This window comes from Fundulus heteroclitus, unplaced genomic scaffold (genome assembly GCF_011125445.2).
Source record: "Fundulus heteroclitus isolate FHET01 unplaced genomic scaffold, MU-UCD_Fhet_4.1 scaffold_697, whole genome shotgun sequence".
NCBI lineage: Eukaryota > Metazoa > Chordata > Actinopteri > Cyprinodontiformes > Fundulidae > Fundulus > Fundulus heteroclitus.
In genome coordinates, this window is record NW_023397140.1 from 20,987 (window position 1) to 39,882 (window position 18,896).

The window sequence follows — 18,896 nt, forward strand, 5'->3', positions numbered from 1 at the left end:
TTAACTCAAGTAACATTTCAGTCAGTGACTTGGACTTTTACCAAAGTCATATTTTGGAGAGGTACCTATACTTTTACTTGACTCTGAGATTTCAGTACTTTATACAACACTGAACAGAAATATATACAGTATATGGCCAAAAGTATCTGCTCTGGCCTGTGTTTTTGTAGGTATGAACTCGAGTGACATCCCATTCTTAATCCATAGTGTTGAATGTAATGTCGGCAAAACCCTTTGCAGCTATAACAGCTTCTACTAAGGCATTCAGTGAGCTTTAGGAGGGTGTTTGTGTGAATTGTCGACCAATCTTGTTATCTAAGCCATAACAAGGCCTTCGTTTGGCAATACTCTAAAGCTTGGAGCTCCACACTATTCCAGACATTTTGAATTGAGAAAGCTTTCTGGATGGGAAGCAAAACGTCTTCAAACTTCGGAAAAATTGTCCAGTTGTTTTGTTTTTTTAACTTGTTTGGAACTTCCAGAAGTGTCTTTCTGAGATCAGACTCTGATGTTGACTTGGCTTGTGGTCTCTGCTCTTTTAGGCCCCATTCAAAAAAGAAAAGAAGACGAACACAGTAAATTCTCCTAAACCATTAAGAAAAAGTGTGTGTCCATATGAAAGGAGGCAGCACCGAAAACGCTGTACTAGATATGCCGTGCCTATTGGTGGCGCTGTGACACTGCCACAGAAACATGCATAAAACATCGGGCTTGCACAGATAACTCATGTGAAGTAAACGCAGCAACATGGCGTGGGATCAGACACAGACATTTAGACACGTTCAATGTGATTTTTACATAGTTTGGCGGGGGACATGGCGTGACGAGTGGGCTCGTTAGAAAGGAGGAGTCTGAGGACGCTACTGGCAGCCATAACGAGGCCAATATTTTCCTTAGCATGAATGCAACACTGTGTGGCGTCGGCAGTCCTGGCTAACCATCTTTGTTGTTTCATTGTTGTGAGAGTGAGGCGCATACAGGTTATGAAGACGACGTCACCGTTTCAGAAAAGATGCGGCTCACATGTACACATGGCAAAATGAAACCACAGTTTTGAAATGTATTCCCTCTGGGACCCGTTTTTAAAAAAAGATCATATGCAGTCTCCTAAAAAGTCGGATCCGTGTGGACGTATAGCTTAAACGGCAAAATATCTTTGTGGATACACCTAATGTCGTTTCCTTGTGGACGGGGCCTCAGTTATCCCAAAGGAGGACTCTGTGCCGCCCTTTCAAGGTCTTCCACATCAAACCTGCTCATCCATGGAAATGTTACCCTTTTTAAACAGCGGCACACAGTCATGTTGATTTGTTTCGACAAAGATGGAAGCATGAAATCAAAGAAACAAATGTTTTCTTATGCAGAGGCTCCTTTCACTTAGGTGAAATGGGATTCGGGCTAATACTGAAATGCTGAATATTTAATCCGTCCCACAAATAGACTTGACATAAGGTTCAGTTTATGCTGAGGTTACTATTGCAATAGTAAATATTAATGTTCTCACAATCAAACATGCTCATCCCTGTTTGCTTACTGTCTGTCTTTTTAAGATAAAATGCCTCTAAATAGGTCAGCATGTTTAATTTATCTTATCAAACACGATGTGCTTATCTTATTCGTTTAATCAAGTTTGCCTTTTTTTTTTTCTAAAGCAAGTGGTGGTCAAAGTTAGACACGTGAGCATTCAGCTGAAAATGTTGCCATAATGATTCCTAGTTAGTGATTAACAGGAGCGTGTGTAAATGCAGGGCACCAAAGGTCCAAGGTTTGGAGAAACGCTGAGCGCGTCAGTGTGGCAGAAACACGGTGACAGAACAGAGCGGAGCTGAAAATCTGCCTCTACCAGGATGAGAAGATCAGCAGCAGTAACATTTATCCTTCTGCTTTCATATATCTGCAGAACATTAGGCAAGTACCACCCACATTATGGGTTCTTATTGATGATCAGTCTCATTTTCATTGTTTCTTTGTTATGAGATGCAGTATTTCACTCCAGCTCAGGTTATCCCTCGAAATACGTTGTAAATAAATAGCATAAAAGGAGTTAAAGAGACTTAATTTGAAAATCTATTATAAAAAAAGCAACTATGGGGAAATGGTGGCAGTAAAGATTCTCTTTTTTGAAATATTTGGGGAGCTCTAAGTGAGGTTAAGTGATCCGAAAAATCTGAACTCAGTTTAATACAGTAAGGGTGTTTTGCAAATCAGCTCAGATTCTTTTATTAAAAAAAAAGTTATCTTAGCCACGGTGAGTTTTAACTCCTGACATAAATCTACTTTACAGATTAAATGTTAAAAAATATATATGTTTTATGTTTGATACATAATATTAGAATCAACTATTTTAACTATTCATCCAGCCAAAGATTGTCTATGTTATTTTAGGTGTTTGTCATTTTGACAAACTCTAAGCATGTTAATGACTTTAGCGGTTTACATTTTAATTTTACTTTCATTTATTCAGCCATAACCACTAGAAATAACATCAGTAATGAACTCTGATCCAACCTAAATTATGTTTTTATCTTCTAAAAGCATGTAATTACGTTGAGGTTGAAACTAGTAATTTCTTCCAGTCAGAAGTAACTTTGGTTTGATGTTGCCAATTTGAACTTGTGGCATAAATCAAAGAAGAACATAACAGACTGTTGCACAAAGCTTAGAGTGCTTGGCTCAACGAGATGTTCTGTTTGTGCAGTTCAAAAACAAGATAGCGTGTAGAGATTATAACCTTAGCTTTCTTGCATGAGGCACACGTGTGACATTGGGCCTTAGTGGCTCTGGTGTTAGAAGAAGCGCTGCTGTCTCTGCTCCTCTGATGTCTCAGGTTTACTAACTCACTCTGTGTCAGGCCTCGACTTTCAATACAAATGTTCATGTGAAGTAAAAGAAGAAAGGATAAAAACAGCAGGCTCAAAATGTTTAGAGGGAATCAACATTTAAATGAAAAAGTATTTAAAATACCTTCATTCCGAATCTCAATTCCGGTAAAAAAATTTCTGATGAACGCGTTTCGATCAAGCTTGTTCTTCATCAGGACCAGTTATGGTGCCCTCTCTGGTACCTACACCTATATATATCCAGCCGTCAGGAAAAATTGAGAGCAAAAATGCATCATGAACACAAAGGAAAATATTGACAATCATGAAATACAAAAAGAAAAAGAAAAAGGAAAAAATAGAAAAAATTAAATTAATTCTGTTGACTCCACGTTTTTGGATTTGATTTTTGTCTATCTATAAAGAAAGCCTTAAATCAAACGCTACAAAACAATATGTTGGGTTTAACAACAATGTTATAAATCTAAGAAGGTTGTTGCTATTCGAATATAACAATGAACAATAAAATCAATAAAACAATAACTTATTCTAATTTTGAAGAAAACAAAAACAAAAAAAAACAACAAAGAAAGGCTATGCAAGTTAATTTCTATAACACAATTCATAAGACAGGCCGTCCAAACAGCTTAACACAAAATCCAAGGAACAAACATTCAAATGACAAAAAAAACTTTAATCTTTAAAAAGCACTGCATGAAAAGAACTGAAAGTGAGAATCAATCCCTCATTAGTGATCTACTGTAGATCCCATTGCTGGCTGTGTTAACAAAATACAAACGTGGTAGAAAAGTAAAAAATCAACATGTGTCTGTTCATCTCTAAACAGAGTCAAAATGTTACTGGATGTAATCGGACCAAGCTTGTCTCTCACTGGCTTTGTTTAGGCTACATTTTGATACTTTTTCCAACATATTTTTCAGAGCTAGATAAAAACAAGGACAAATACTTACATGCCAAAGTAAAGAAAAACAAAAAGCAAAAAAAAAAACAAAAAACTGCTTCTCTTAATGTTAAATGTTGGTTGCCACAAAACTTTAACATTTAGTGAAGACACTATGTCTATAGATTAGTCATTTTCTCAGCCAGCAGTTCAAAGTCTCAAGCTGCTCAGTCTGTACGCTTTTAAAGCTGAGACCTGACCTTATGCAGACTAACTTTACATTACGACTACAGATGTGTGCACCTGTATTTTGTGCAAAGGCAGATCTACAGGAATGAATCCAGAAGCAAACACAGTTTTGTCCTTGATGATTTCTAGAGGGCTAAATCAGGAGGAAAACTTTTCACATCCTATAAAACGGAAAAACGGAGGAGCTGTGTATTTGTAGATTTTCTTTAAAGCTTGCACACGCAGCAAAAACTAAAGTTACACTTTGTTTCACACAGGGGCACAAACATTTCTGCTCTTATTAATGGGAAACAATAGGTGCACGACACATCTACTGTACAACCTGTATATGAAAGAATAATCTGGATATTTCTTTGTCACTCAGAGACACAAAACTCCAGTTACACTTCTTCAAATTTGTTAAAACAAAAGTGGGAATACAATTGCTACAAATCTATTTTCAAACATAAATTTTAAGAAAACAAAGCATCTAATCTTTCATACAATAGGAAAGAAATAAACAAAGCCCTCATTAGCAGCCTTGGATAACCGGTGCCATCACAAAAGCAGCTAGTGCACTGCAAAAACAGAACTAAAAATAAGTTAAATTTTCTTAAAATAAGTGTATTTGTCCTTGATTTGAGCATGTAAATAAGACTATTTGCCAATGGAATAAGATTTCTCCTCTTAAAATAGGAACAGTTCATCACCATCATCTTATTTCAAGTGCATGACGTCTAATTATCTTATTTTAGGGATAAAGATACTCATTCCATTGGCAGATAATCTTATTTACTGGCTCAAATTGAGGACAAATAGACTAACTTTTAAGAACATTTTACTTGTTTTTGCATCCGTTTAGGGCCCGGTTCTTACCGTATTAATGCAAACCACTTTAAGTTTTATAAATATAAAATAAAAAAATTGTCTTTCTTCTTTTTCTGACATGCAGCACTCTGCACGACCAGTATGAATGAACGAATAGAAGTGTGCATTTATTTATTTATTTATTTTTATTTTGGACAGGAGAGACATGTGCAGAAAATTGTGGGAGAAAATTGGACACTTGCTCCTGCCACCCAACGTGTGAGTCTCTTGGGTCCTGCTGCTCTGACTACAAAGAGTCCTGCGTTAATACCTCCCCGTACTCCGGGTCCATCCTGGGTGGGACAGACTTTCGTGTCCTTGATGCAACTTTCAACCAGAGCTCTTACATTGTTTGTAGGTAGGATGTTTTTTTTTTTTTTTCCTCTTGCAAACGTGACAGCAAAACCAGGTGAAAAATAACTGATTGCTCTTTTTAAACTGGCAGGTTTGATGATAGAATTAACACTGTTGGGTACGTGGATAAGGTTGGAGGAGGCCATTGCATTTCCCCACTGTTATACGAAACAGGTTGGGTTTCTTTGCAGATCTCCTCAGATAACGGTACCACATTCGACAAAGCCGGGTCCTGGCTTTCAGGTACTGCACTTGAACGCACATGGCTTTCAAACCTATAAATATATAAACTGGAGGTCAAATGTTACACTACAATTTATTTTTAACTGGTCCACATGGCCTGCTGCAGTTCACACGGGCAAGTTGGATTCTCGATTCAAAGCCGTTCTGGTGAACTCTACAAAGTGGCAGTACTACGGAACGCCAGGTGTTGGAGGAAATCTACAGATGACGTGGAACACCACTTTGGTCAACGCAGAAAAGGTCAACATAGAGCTCTGGGGATACAGAGAGACAGGTAGGAATAATGTCTATCCACTTTAAGGATTACAGATGTTTGAAATGCAATTTTCCCTCTTGCACCTTTTTTTCACATTTTAAGGTTACAAGTGCAAACTTATTGTGACTTTATGGATGTTAGACCAAGACAAAGTTTTGCATAATCATGAAGAAGAAGGACAACGGTATATGGCTTTCGACATTTCTTGCTTTCTTTACAAATAAGGATGTGAAATGTGTTTTGCGCATTTGTATTCAGCCCCCCTGTGACAATCGTTTGCAGAACTACGTTTGCAGCAATTACAGCTGCTGTTCTTTAGTCTCAGTCAGATTGGATTAAAGCATCTGTGGAAAATTTAAAGCCTTACCAAATATTTAGTTCTGGACTAAAGTTTAATTGATCCAGATTATTGTGGCTCTGGTTGTATTCAAGGCAAAACCTCCACCCTAGTCTCAAGTGTTTTGCAGCCTCTGACAGGTTTCTCGCGTTATTACTTTTTAACTCCATCCATATATACATGCACTCTGACCGGATTCCCCGTCCCCACAGGGCAGTCTTATTTTCCCACTCTGCACTGCATTTTTCAATTAGGACAAAAAGTTTAAAACTTGAAACAATTGTTGAAAGGAATGTAATGACTTGAAAAGGAGGAAATTATCAGTTTGTGGAATCAGGCGATGGTTGACCTTGAAGCGCTTTGATATGAGGCTAACTTTAATTACTGTTGTGTTGACAAATTTAGACCGTGTTTCATAGTGTGCAGATGTAACGCTTTAGTTATGGTTGTCCTGGACCTGTGTATGTCTTTTTTTTATTTAAGTGTACTGTTTGCTCTTTGTGTTTCTGTTAATGCTACAACATTGACATAGAATACAAATATTCTCAAAACTTGAAACAGGACCCCTTATTGCTTTCTTTCAACAATGGCTTTCTGGTTTCTAAACTTCTCAATTTAGGTGGAAATCCATGTCTTGGAAAGTCTCAGTCGTAGCCAACTTGTCTTGACTCTTAGCTTGGGTAGTACGCTGTTATGTGTTGAAAGTATATTGTTTCATAAACTTATTTTGAGCATCTCTACAACATTTTCCCTGGCCTGTGTTGTGTTTTTAGCCTTCAGTTAACTTTGGTGGATTTCCTTTAAGGGTATCCGAGCAAAGGGAACTCAACACCACATTTGTCAGATCTTAATTTGTAAAGAAAAAAAAAATCAATGCCTTATTTTTATTTTTTAATTTTACAGTTATGCAGTACTTCATATTGGTCACATAAAATCCAAATAAAATACATTATGGCTTGTGGTTGTATGGTGATAAAGGCATGTTTTAAAGGATGTGAATGCTTTTTTAAGCTATTGTATGTGATCATTGCAATTTAAGAAAATATTGAAAGCAGAAATGTTCTCCACAGGAGAGCCCTACTCAGAGTACTGGCAGGGCGAGTGGCAGTACCTTTACTCCCTCGCCAAGGATCACCCCAACAGTGGCTCTTTTAGCTTTTTGCCCAAAATTGCGGAAGATGGCTTTTCAAACTGGGAGCTCGGTGCCCTTCGTGTCAGCTCAGGCAGCTACCCTGACGGCATGTGGTATGTTAAACTACCCCCAGAAAACTGCAACATTACTTCAGTTTTAATTTTCTCACACAGTAGATCCTCAGAAGACCTTCAAGGATCCTTATCCATAGCTTCCAGCGTAACAGCAGTGTTGTCCGTGTGTTTCGTTTTCTTCAGGAACGTCCAAGCAGCGTGGAGTGAGGACCACGCGCTGGCCTGGCATCTAGAGGAGAGCTTCAGGCAGAACTCAACAGCATGGGCTGTGGATAAGTGTCTGGCCTGGGACCAGCTGGAAAACGAGCTGCCCAACTTCCTCACTGAGATCATCGACTGCCCGTGCACCCTGGCTCAAGCGAGAGCAGACACGGGGAGGTTTCATGTAGGTGCAGATGCTCAGATTAGACTAGAATACCTGGATATTGAATTCATCGTTAACTGGTTGAAACAAGGGTTTGACTGGAGCAGAACTTTTAAATTGGTGCAATATAAACAGGATTAAAAAACATGCCATTTCACTAAATAACTGCCGCAAATGAACAAATGCAAACATGAAATCTGACCCGCCAGAGCACAGGAACTGAGCTTTAACACTTTTTTTGGAAAAATAAATAAGAATAAGAAACCCTTTTGTAAAACGAACCTCTACATGAAGTCACCCCAGTGCACTGAGCTATATAATACACTGGAGTGCTGATTTTGCCGGAAAACTGAAGTCACTGGCCGCCATCTTGCTACTCCCTACTCTCACAGAACCCCATAGGATTTGCTTGCAATAACATGCAGTTTTCTGGCTGAGTGAAAACGTTTTACAGGTAATTCTACAGTCAGTGGATGTACTAACACTATCAACTACTAGGAAATTAGGTGCTGAAATATTTTACATGTTATTCATATTATATATATATATATATATGTATATATAAGTATGTGTATATGTATATATGTATATATATATGTATACACATATGTAAATATATGTTTTTGTATATTGTTATTTATATATTTATAAATGTTAAACATATATATATTTAAATGAATAAAATGCAAAATATTTCAGCACATGACTTTCTCAGTACTTGATATTTTTAGAACATAACATTAAAGTATATGGCATTTGACATTTTAAAAGCTTTAAGCCCCCCTGAACATGAGAAAATCCTCGTTATTCGATGCTGTAGCGCACATATTCCCTAGTTACTGGGGGGGAAATAGGGAGTACCAATATGGCGGCTGGTGGCTTCAATCGACTCGTTCAAACAGACGGTGATTAGCACTCCAGTGTATTATATAGCTCAGTGCCCCAGTGCAGGAATCTGAATCTGTGCAGTAGATTAATGTGTGATGGTTTGATCTGTTTATGATAACGTAACACTCATCAGTTCAAAGTCAAGAAGAAGCGGCCCTCTAATTATAGCATTTATGAGAACACTATCTACAAGCAGTACTCTGCAGCACAAAACATGTTTCTTCCACAAACATACTCCGCACACCAACGGGTTCAAAACCATAAAATCCTTTCTGCTGTATGATCTCTGCTGTGGATCATTAAACCACTGATGGTCATGCTGGAGTTATGTAATTTACCAAGCAGGTTTGACTGAACATCTTTGTTTTAGATATCATGTGGTTATTGAAGTGTATAATAAACAGTGAATTGCACAGCCTGGTCTTACGCTCTCGATCTTTTCTATGTTCCTCAGACTGATTATGGCTGCGATATAGAGAAGGGCAGTGTGTGCACATACCACCCTGGGAGTGTTCACTGTGTGAGGGCAATACAAGCTAGGTGAGTCCCCGTCTAACTGAACATTGTTACTATATCTATCTATCTATCTATCTATCTATCTATCTATCTATCTATCTATCTATCTATCTATCTATCTATCTATCTATCTATCTATCTATCTATCTATCTATCTATCTATCTATCTATCTATCTATCTATCTATCTATCTATCTATCTATCTATCTATCTATCGAAGAGATAATTTATTTCAGTAAGTCATTTCTAAGTGAAACTGATTATTGTTTAATTGCACACAGGCTGATGTTTTCAAACCCTTATTTCTGTAAATTATAATGATTTTTTTGTTTTACTTACAGAAATAAAAAAAAAATACATTTCTTAGACAATTATACTATTACAAGAGACCAACAAAAATGTTGTTTATGCAGAAATGTGAGTTTAATGAAAATATTCTCGATACCTGCTGGCTTCCTCCAGCAGCTCACAAACATGACTGTTATCTTAATTGGCCCCTTTTGCTGTGTGTGTGCTTAGTTGTTTGTCTTGTGTATCTCTATGTTGTCCTGTGATGAAACGCCGACCTATTCAACCCCTGAACTATTACTGAATTTGGAACTGAATCTGCACTTGTGTGCTGCATGGTCTGAGAAGTACTGCACTATTCCAGTCTAGGCTAATTTAAAGTTTATAATTTGTTTGTGACAATTGTTTTTCTCTAATCCAGGGTGTCAGCAAGTATGGGGAGGTTCTTGTGGGTAAAATGTCAGGTATTGAAGTAACATGTCGTTTCCCTTCTCCAGTCCAAAATATGCAGCAGGACAACAGTGTTGCTACGACAGCACCGGCGCTCAGGTACTCACAGCAGACTCGATCGGGGGTAGTACCCCAGACCGGGCTCACGACTGGGGGTCACCTCCTTTCAAGAAGCCCCCTCGGATCCCAGGGCTGTCCCACTGGATCTACGACGTTCTCAGCTTCTACTACTGCTGCCTCTGGTCGAACAACTGCCACTACTACTTCAAACACCGGCCCTCCAGTGACTGCAGGCGCTACCAGTCTCCCAGCTCAGGTACAATTTGTTGTTAAGCCACCATTAATGGGAGGAATACTTTGTGCTTATGGTTACATTTTGGTTTGATATCAGCGGTGGTGTTTGGAGATCCACACTTCATTACCTTTGACGGCGTCAGCTACTCGTTCAATGGCAAAGGGGAATACACGCTGGTCCGATCACAGGAGAAAGAGCTGACGGTCCAAGGCAGAACAGAACCTGTGAAGGGTGAGTGCTAGAGGGGTTGCGATCGTAAAGGAGGTGGAACAGGAAGCATACAAACATTTTCTTTCCTCTAATGTGACTCTAACAGATTCAGGAGCCACGATAAAGGCAACAAAGTTGACGGCTGTAGCCATGAAAGAAGGCTCGTCCGACATCATAGAGGTGCGGCAGGATGGTAGACATGACGGCCTTGAAGTACTGCGCAATCAGCAAAGCCTCTCCTTTGCAGAGCAGAACTGGATGGATTTAAAGGGTGAGATTCCTCAAACATCTTCAGATCATATTACAGGTTTTATAACTTCTGACAAAGAAAGAGAAAAATATTCCCTCGTTTGTTTTAATTAACAAAAAGATCAAATTTGGGCCTTTGCATTTGTATAACTATGTTTTTTTCTCTTTTCTGACAATATTATTATTTTTTTACTATACTGGTTTGGTTTTTAGATTTGCAACGGACGGTTACTAAAGTTTTAAAAACACTGAAACCAAGAATCTTTTCACTTTGTCTCTCTTCTCATCAAACATTTTGCAGGCGTGTTCGTGTTTTCTCCCACCTCTACAAATGTAACCGTGATGTTTCCTTCTGGAGCCGGGGTGGAGGTGCGACGTCGGGGGGAAACTATGACCACCACTGTCCTCCTGCCAGAGGAATTCAAAGACTCCACTCTTGGACTGTTGGGAAAGATGAACGGTGACGCCAAAGACGACCTAGCCCTGTCCGATGGGACGCTAGTGCAGAACCACAGCAACCCAGAGGAGCTGTTCAACTTTGGGGCGAGCTGTAAGAAATCTCCATGGATGATTTAAAGTGTTTTATCCAATCTGAGAAATAAGAAAACTAAATAATTAGAATGTAAACACCATGAATAAGAATTTGTAGATAAATAAAATAAATCCCTATACATTTTCTGTTTAGGTTCTCCTATATTGTGTCAATTCTTCTGATTTCCAACCCCCCCAATGAGTTAAGTGACTCCATGTTTAATGCATTTTAGTTCTGATCAGGCATTTTTTTTTTTGTCTTCCAGGGTCGGTACAGAACACCTCCGCCTTGTTTACATATGATTCTGAATATCTTCTGAACACCTATTACTTCGTTCCAAGACACGATCCGAGTTTCATTCCAGTATTTTCAGTCCCAGAGAATCCGGATGATCCGCTGAACATTCAGGCCGCTGAGATATGCACCGGAGAGGGATCTCAGTTCTGTAGGTGAGAGGAAGAGACAACAAACACGTTCGGTTTACAACACAGCAGCAGAGCCGACGCAAAGTTATGGTGGGCCCCGTGCAAGATTGAATACGGGGCCCGCTTTTAGTTAACCATCACCCACAAGCTTCTACAGCACCATTAAAATGTCTTTACTATTGTTCACATTTAGTTGTGTTCTCATTCTAAATGTGCCACAAGTTGTTTTGTGTTTTCTAAAATCAGAAGTGGCCAAATCTAACCCTCAAAGGCCAGTATCCTGCATGTCTTAGATGTGTTTCTGCTCCATTACAGCTCATTCAAATGGCTGTCTCAGCTTCTTAGCATGTCATTAAGCTCTGCATGAACGTGCCACTCGATTCAGATGTGTTGAAACAGGAAAGACAAAAAAAATAAACATGCAGTGTACCAATCCTTGAGAACTGCCTTTAAAGACCACAGACCACACATCAATTCTGTAAAAGATTTGATGTGTTTTGCTCTACTACATTAGCCACGTTGCATTTATTTTTTTTTAAATGTTCATTTTAAACAGGCTAAAGCAAACGACAGATTTCAAGGATGAGTTTCTGAACATTATTTTTTCAGAACAGAAAATCTGAGGGGAACCCCTTGTCAAAACATGACCAAACAGAACCAAAGTGGAGTTGTACCATTTTAAAACAACTCTAGTTCAATAAAGTCATGCCGTTTCAAGGGAACAATGTTATATGAAACCTTAGATTGTTTGGATCAGGTGATTATTTACAGAAATAAATTTACATGGGAAAGGCAGACAGGTAGCGGATGGCCAATAATCCTGTTTTGTGAAACACACAGTAGGGTTGAAACTGAATTATGTCCGAGCCAATGGAAAAAACAGATCGTATGAAGTTGTAGCAATTACACCTGGTTGAAGTAAATGGGGCCAGACAGACCACCCTCAGTTCTATGTAACTGGGTCTACGTCGTTCCAACCAAGGTAGACCCCTTGTAACGATCAGAGGTGGAGGACCCAGAATTCAGCCAGACAAGCAAAGAACGTCTTTAGACAGTTTATTAAAGACAGGCAGTGGTTCAAAACCCGGGGTAAGAGGAGCAGGCGGGAAGACTGAAGGGAGAATCAGAGTCCGTAAACCAAATAACCAGTCCAGGGTCAAGCCAGGTGATCAGATGTACAGGAAGGTCCAGAGCAGAATCCGGGAGCGGAGTCAGAGCGTCTATAAAGGTCTGTTAACGGCAGGCATTCAGATCCTACAAGGTCTAGGCAAACTCAGAAAAACAGGAGACAAGGCAAGGATCGAATAATGGGCGGGCAGACAGAACCGCTAGATATGACTCACTGGAAGGATTGTAATGATCCGGCACTGTGGAGTAGACTGAGACGAGTATAAGTAGAGGAATGAACAGGTGACCGGAATTGAAAACTAATTAACTGCAACAGGTGGAGCTGATCTAAAGCAGGGTGGTGACTGGAAGTGGAACAAATTGATTGGTTAGTGACTGGTGACAGGGGAGTGATAGGCAAACAGATTGGGTAACTGCTGGTGACTGAATAGTGACAGGGTAAACATAAAGGTCCTCTAAGTCCAAAAGCAAATTAATCAGAACCATAACTATGACACCCCTGATCTATCTTGCTCGAATCTACACAGTAATTTGATGAGAAAGTCATGAGTCAGCAAAATAAAACTCATCCGCTTTGGGAAAATTTCAAAATAAAATCTCTGAAGGTAAACTGTATGCAGATGGCCAGGTTCATCCTGATATTGGTCCTGGAAACACACAGCTTAATAAATAAGATGCAGCTTTACGTCACGGCCCGGCTTGTTTATGCCAGTGAAATCAGTGAAATTTCTGATACATACTCTCATGTAAATATGTGATATCGCGAGTCCAGTTATGGAAGAAATATAGTCTCATCAGAATCAGACTTTTTTCAGACAATGAATTTATTACACTTAATTTTTCACCCTGTGAAATTCTACCTGTGGTTCCTTTTTTTTTTTTTTTTTTTTTTTTTTTTACTTTAAATTCACCAGCAATAATTTAATCTGCAGAAATTAACCTGTAAAGCTTTCTGTTGCCAAAACCACTGGAACATTTCTGAGACTGAAGTTTTGAGACCAGAGAGGACAGAAATCTGATTTGGGCTTGGCTCTTGTCGAACCAGCTGCTAGGCAGGCTCTGTCCTGTAAACCTTTCTGTATGAAGTTGGTGTCTTTAAATATTTATATGTTGAGGTTTTACATCATGAAGGTTGTATTTTCTACTGCAGATATGACATCCTCGTGGGTCGCAGCCCATTGATGGGAAATAGCACCAGAGTTTCTTTCCAGAGTCACATCTCTCTGGTGGATGATCTGAAGCCAGGTACGGTGTTTTGAAGAAGCTCAGAGAGTTATTATGTCCACTCTTGCGTCACAATGTCGGTTATTGTTTTGTGCAGTGATATCCTGTGGATGGCTCCCACCACCTGTTAATGGAAAAAAGCAGGGGACCACCTACTTACAGGGAGCCACGGTGAAATTTTCTTGTGACGAGGGCTACACGCTAAGTGGATCGGCAGAGCGCACGTGCCAGAGCAATGGCAGCTGGTCTGGAGAAGACACGAGCTGCGTGGTTCCCAGTATGAAAAGCCGATGACAATAAAACAAATCAATAAACATTGAAACTTTGATTTTCAAAAATCAACAAATCAGTGTCTACAAATTTTTGTCGTCTGAACTTGATCTTGAGTTTGTCTCTCACTTTATCCTCTTCCAATCAAGACGCATGATTTATGTAAACATGTTGCACACTCTCCCTGATTGATTTCCTTGAATCAGAAAACTGACTGAAGAAAATCACAAGCCACTTCTAGAGTACTATGTAAGTATTTATATTTCTGGTCTTAAAAAAAAAAGGCTTCTGTTTCCTTCTATTCACGTCCAGCACTCATCAGAACAGATCCATGCCAATTTATATGGGACCTCCTACAAGAATGTTTATTCAGAAAAAGATTATTTAGTTTCCTCTCATTTTTTATTTAAAATGGCCAGTCAGTTCTTTTCCATTTGAACATACCTGCAAGAAATGGAGTTGACGGTAACTTAATATTTTTATCTGATATGAACTTCATGATAGATATAATTGATTTTATTTAATGTCAACACTGCAAGAAAAAAAAAACATGTAAGTTCCATGAATATCTGTCCAAAAACTTTAAGATATAGTACTGAAAGGTTTCAGTTCAGTCAAGATACTGACCGCGTTTGGTAAGGCCTGTCTGTTTCTTACACGTTCCTAGAATGGTTTGAAATCCCAGCTAATACATAACTCAAAAGAAAACAGTATTTTGCTACATGATTGGTGTGTGATTAGATCATTACATTACTGGTGACCTCAGAAATGCATTTAATAGATGGAATGATAGAAAGGATTTCTCACGGCCAGTACATAAATAAGGGATAGTGTAGAGCAATTAAGACGGTTTGTGAATCTTTGTACATAGACATTATGTTATAGTTGTCACATTTGTTATCAGTGATACAGATGATACTCTAATGTGTGTTCATTCTCTGTCAAAGTTCAAATCCACCGTAAACTAAATTTCACACACATCCATTGTTGGTTATAGTTAAGGAAAAGCTATCAAAGCATATGCACTTACTGAAGAGTGGGTCTAATTTTCCAAATTAAATATCCGTTTGAGGATTAAGAAATTATTTTTGAATTAAAATGAACAGAATCAAAAATAACCACATGCAGATTTGCAGGCAGAAGGGAGCAGCGACAAATGTGGAGATTTGTGTTCAAATATCCTCAAATGTTTCATAGGGTTTGTTTGAGCTTCAAAAGAGTGAATTTCACCTTTGGCTAAGATTATCCACCCAAAAATTATGTTTTTTTTATATTTGGTAAATGCTAAATGTGATGACATAAATTACTGACATAATTATGACAGCAATAATAAATAATGTTTGTACTTTGTTCATAACTAGGGCATTTGGCATCTACGTTCACTTCAGTTTTTATTTTCATTTAAGTTTAAGACTTAGGAAAGGAGAAATCATTGCTATAACCCCATAGAGTATGCTTTCTTTTTACCTCGACTGTTCGAATTTGCGCAATATTTTTTGGCACATAAGGAACCATTAAAGCTTCGGATAAAAAGTGTCTTCAAAACATGCCTGACAACTCCTTACAAATACATCAGACGAAAGCGTCTGGACAGTTTTCAGACATTAATAGTTTGGACTATTGTGTCTGTTTTTTTTTTTAAACTTGAGTTTAGTTGTAAAGAATTTTGAGACCTGATAAAAGCAAAATCTTAAAAATGTAGGCACCAGCGCCCCTCGCGACCCCAGCAGGGATAAGCGTGTCTGAAAATGGACGGATGGATTGATGTTAAAACCTTGAAATTTTCATAGGAGTTACTCTGTTTTTTATTGTAACTGCATTTTGCGCAACGTCTCAAATACAATATGGTGTAATTCGGCTGTCTATGTAAAAGTGAAGTTTGTTAAAGTTGGCTTATATCACCCCAAACCTTTAGCCAGTATATTTCACAACAAATGTGTTTTTTGAAGGGATGTGTACAAATAACTTGGTAGTCCGTGATGTAATCTAGCCATCCAACCCATATTAGCACATCCAGTGAAAAAGCCTATGAGCTGGGTGGATCTCAAGTGGGTGTTGAGAAAATCTGCTCACATTTGGCAACCTTTTATCCATGGGTGTCCTAGACGAACTTGTTACCAGTTAATATGCGGTTTTTATTTAACCTGGAGACAACTAGATTACATTTTAAAACCAGTTTGTGGCCATAGAGCTTAGACACAGGGTAGGAAAGATTGCTTACTCACAACATTTATTGAAAACAAACTAAATGGTTAATGGAACTGTTGATGGGTGAAATTTGACTTGTTTAACATTATTGCATTAAAACTGTATGACCGATGCACATAAAAAATAAATAAATCAAGATCAAAACTATCTTTCTGAATTATGGCTCTGACGCTATGTGGGCCACTTGTTGAAATAATGGAAATCCTTGTTACATTTCAGATAACATTGCTGGAATAGTAGCCGGTTCGGTCATTGGAGCCTTGACACTGGCTATAATTATAACAATGATTGTTCTCCACTCCAGAAAACAGAAAAGGTAATTAAATTAACTTTCCATCGTGAAAACCATGCATCACAACAATGGGATATAACAATGCACATTTTGCAATATTTGCTCTGGTTTCACAAATTATTCATTCTTATTTTGTGCCACTTTCTGTTTTAGGAAAACGGCAGATTCAGAAGAAGATGGAAGAAGTAACACCTCTTAACTTCCATCTTTAATGCCGTCGTTTACCTGCTCTAAAAATCTGCTGTTTGTAAAGATAAAGACATATATTCTCAGATAAAAACATTGATTTATTGCAAAAGGTACAAACAAGTTCTGTATTGCTATTGTTCTTGTTAGGAGACAAATACAAGCAAGGTAAGCTTTGATTGTGGGCCTGTATGTTTTTCTGAAAATTTACACAAAAATTAGACAAAACATTGAGCTAATGCATCATATGTTTTAAAAGAATCACCACAAATAAGGCAGTTTTTTTGTACTATATTTTTTTATACCATACACCTTTCTCTTAGTATATATTTAGCCTATTTTAAGAAGACAAATTACTTTTATGGATCAGTAAAGCTATTAAACCTACCTGTATATCAATGTTTTTCCTTGCTAGTTAATTCTTCTCACTGTGCTGTGATACATCTTTACATGAAATTTTATTAGCAACTCAGAGCTAATAAATCTAGCAGCTGAACAAACGTAATTGACAGATCAGCCGTGTTTATGTTTCCTTGCACTATCATGAGCTCCAACAAAGCATTAAGGGGAAATAAGCATTCAATACGGGTGCACTTTTCAACTTTAAACTTTTAACTGTGTGGGAAGGTAACACTGTGGTTAATGCAAACAATCTCTGCACATTGGCAGTAAATTTACTATTTATATGTCTGGTCTCCCTTTTGCCGTCAAAGAAGTTTAGAGACATTAAAACCTAACCATATAAGGACTTCCTGGATTAGCACATTGTTAGCAAAAAGTGATCTATGAGCCCAGAGGGTTGGTCATATCATTATAAACATGGAGATCTGCAGAGAATGCACCATGACGATTGGAACGCAGCCTATCATTGTACGCTGACAATGTAATTGTCCATTTAACAAACCTTTGATCCAGCCGTCCTCGTTTATCTGACTGAATAATTTGGACAGCTCTTTGGCTTCCATATTGGGACAATATCACGTTAGTGTGGCTCATCCGTGTACTTCCCTCATGTGTCCAGACAACAGTATTAACATTTTTTGAACTGCTTCCGGTCTATCCCTGAATTTATTTATTTTCTGTCATATTCTGGCAGTACCTCTCCTTGCTTACTAAGTAGTCCTGCTTTGATTAGAGCTGGGCCATATTCCTCTTGTTGAGCTATGAACTTGGGCAAGTTTTAAGCTTTTTCTTTATCATACTTTTTTAATCTCTTTCAAGAAACAGTGAAATAACAATTTAACTAGAATCGAAATTGTCTTACTAAACCAAAAATACACAAATTTGAGACCGATGTGCATAGTGGTAAGATAAGACCTTTAAAAGAAGACAGAACTTCTGTCCCAATAACTTTATGGTACAACCTGTTATTTCATACCAGAAAACAATTTCCTCTAGAATAAAAAATATTTTTATTTGCCATTGCAATGTACATATCCCAATAAAATTGGGAGGTGAACACACAACAGGTCAAAGGGTCTTGCTCTGGGACCCAGAGAGGCAGTCTCAGAACTTGCAGCCTTTCCAGAACTCAACCATGCCTCCATCCCTCACTTAAACTCACAGAAAGGAACAGTCTTCACGTAATCTTAACAGTAAAGCCATGTTTTCTGTTTAGGGAAAACCCTTATAGTTCAAAGTTACAATCTTTAACAGTTTATTTAGTTGAAGGCCCTTCCTGTGCTGCTTTTTAACTCGAACACACCGCGGTAAAAACAAACATAAATTATCGGTACTTTGCTTTACTGAATGCGTTTGCCAGATAAATACTCGCTGTTTATCTGACTTAACCTTTGAGCATAACCGAGAAAGCGTTAGATATTACCTAAACGCCTCCCTCGCCACAGACATGATTTATGGCCGCTTCATTACTTGAACAACTCGTCACTGACAAAGATGCAGCTGTGAAATTCCTCACCGCCACCTGAATTCAGCGACCCCTCCATCCATCACATTGTCCTGGACTGTAAACACGACCTTTATCCTGTGTTGGGGTTCCCTTTGTCGAACCCACTTGCCATGAGATTGTGATATTTTGTCCTTTTTTGGTCTATCCTTTAGTTTGGGGGGACAGGAGTAACGCGTTTGTTTGCTGTGCGACTTGAAGTGAGCAGTTGTTCCCTCACATAACAGACTGCAGTGGTTCCTCTGGACAAGGAG

The 18,896-nt window shown here is 38.4% G+C and overlaps 1 protein-coding gene across 1 annotated transcript; it reads left to right on the forward strand.

The window, feature by feature from the left end:
- Positions 1 to 1,778: 1,778 nt before the first annotated feature.
- Positions 1,779 to 17,240, forward strand: LOC105915296 (sushi domain-containing protein 2). The gene is made up of 16 exons (XM_036133892.1): positions 1,779 to 1,908; positions 4,975 to 5,173; positions 5,261 to 5,412; positions 5,519 to 5,686; positions 7,076 to 7,250; positions 7,395 to 7,596; positions 8,918 to 9,003; positions 9,765 to 10,033; positions 10,109 to 10,243; positions 10,329 to 10,493; positions 10,773 to 11,021; positions 11,269 to 11,452; positions 13,707 to 13,801; positions 13,878 to 14,057; positions 16,478 to 16,574; positions 16,704 to 17,240. The coding sequence occupies exons 1-16, from the start codon at positions 1,848 to 1,850 to the stop codon at positions 16,747 to 16,749; spliced, it is 2,463 nt and encodes an 820-aa protein (XP_035989785.1). The 5' UTR covers positions 1,779 to 1,847; the 3' UTR covers positions 16,750 to 17,240.
- The last annotated feature ends 1,656 nt before the right edge of the window (positions 17,241 to 18,896 follow it).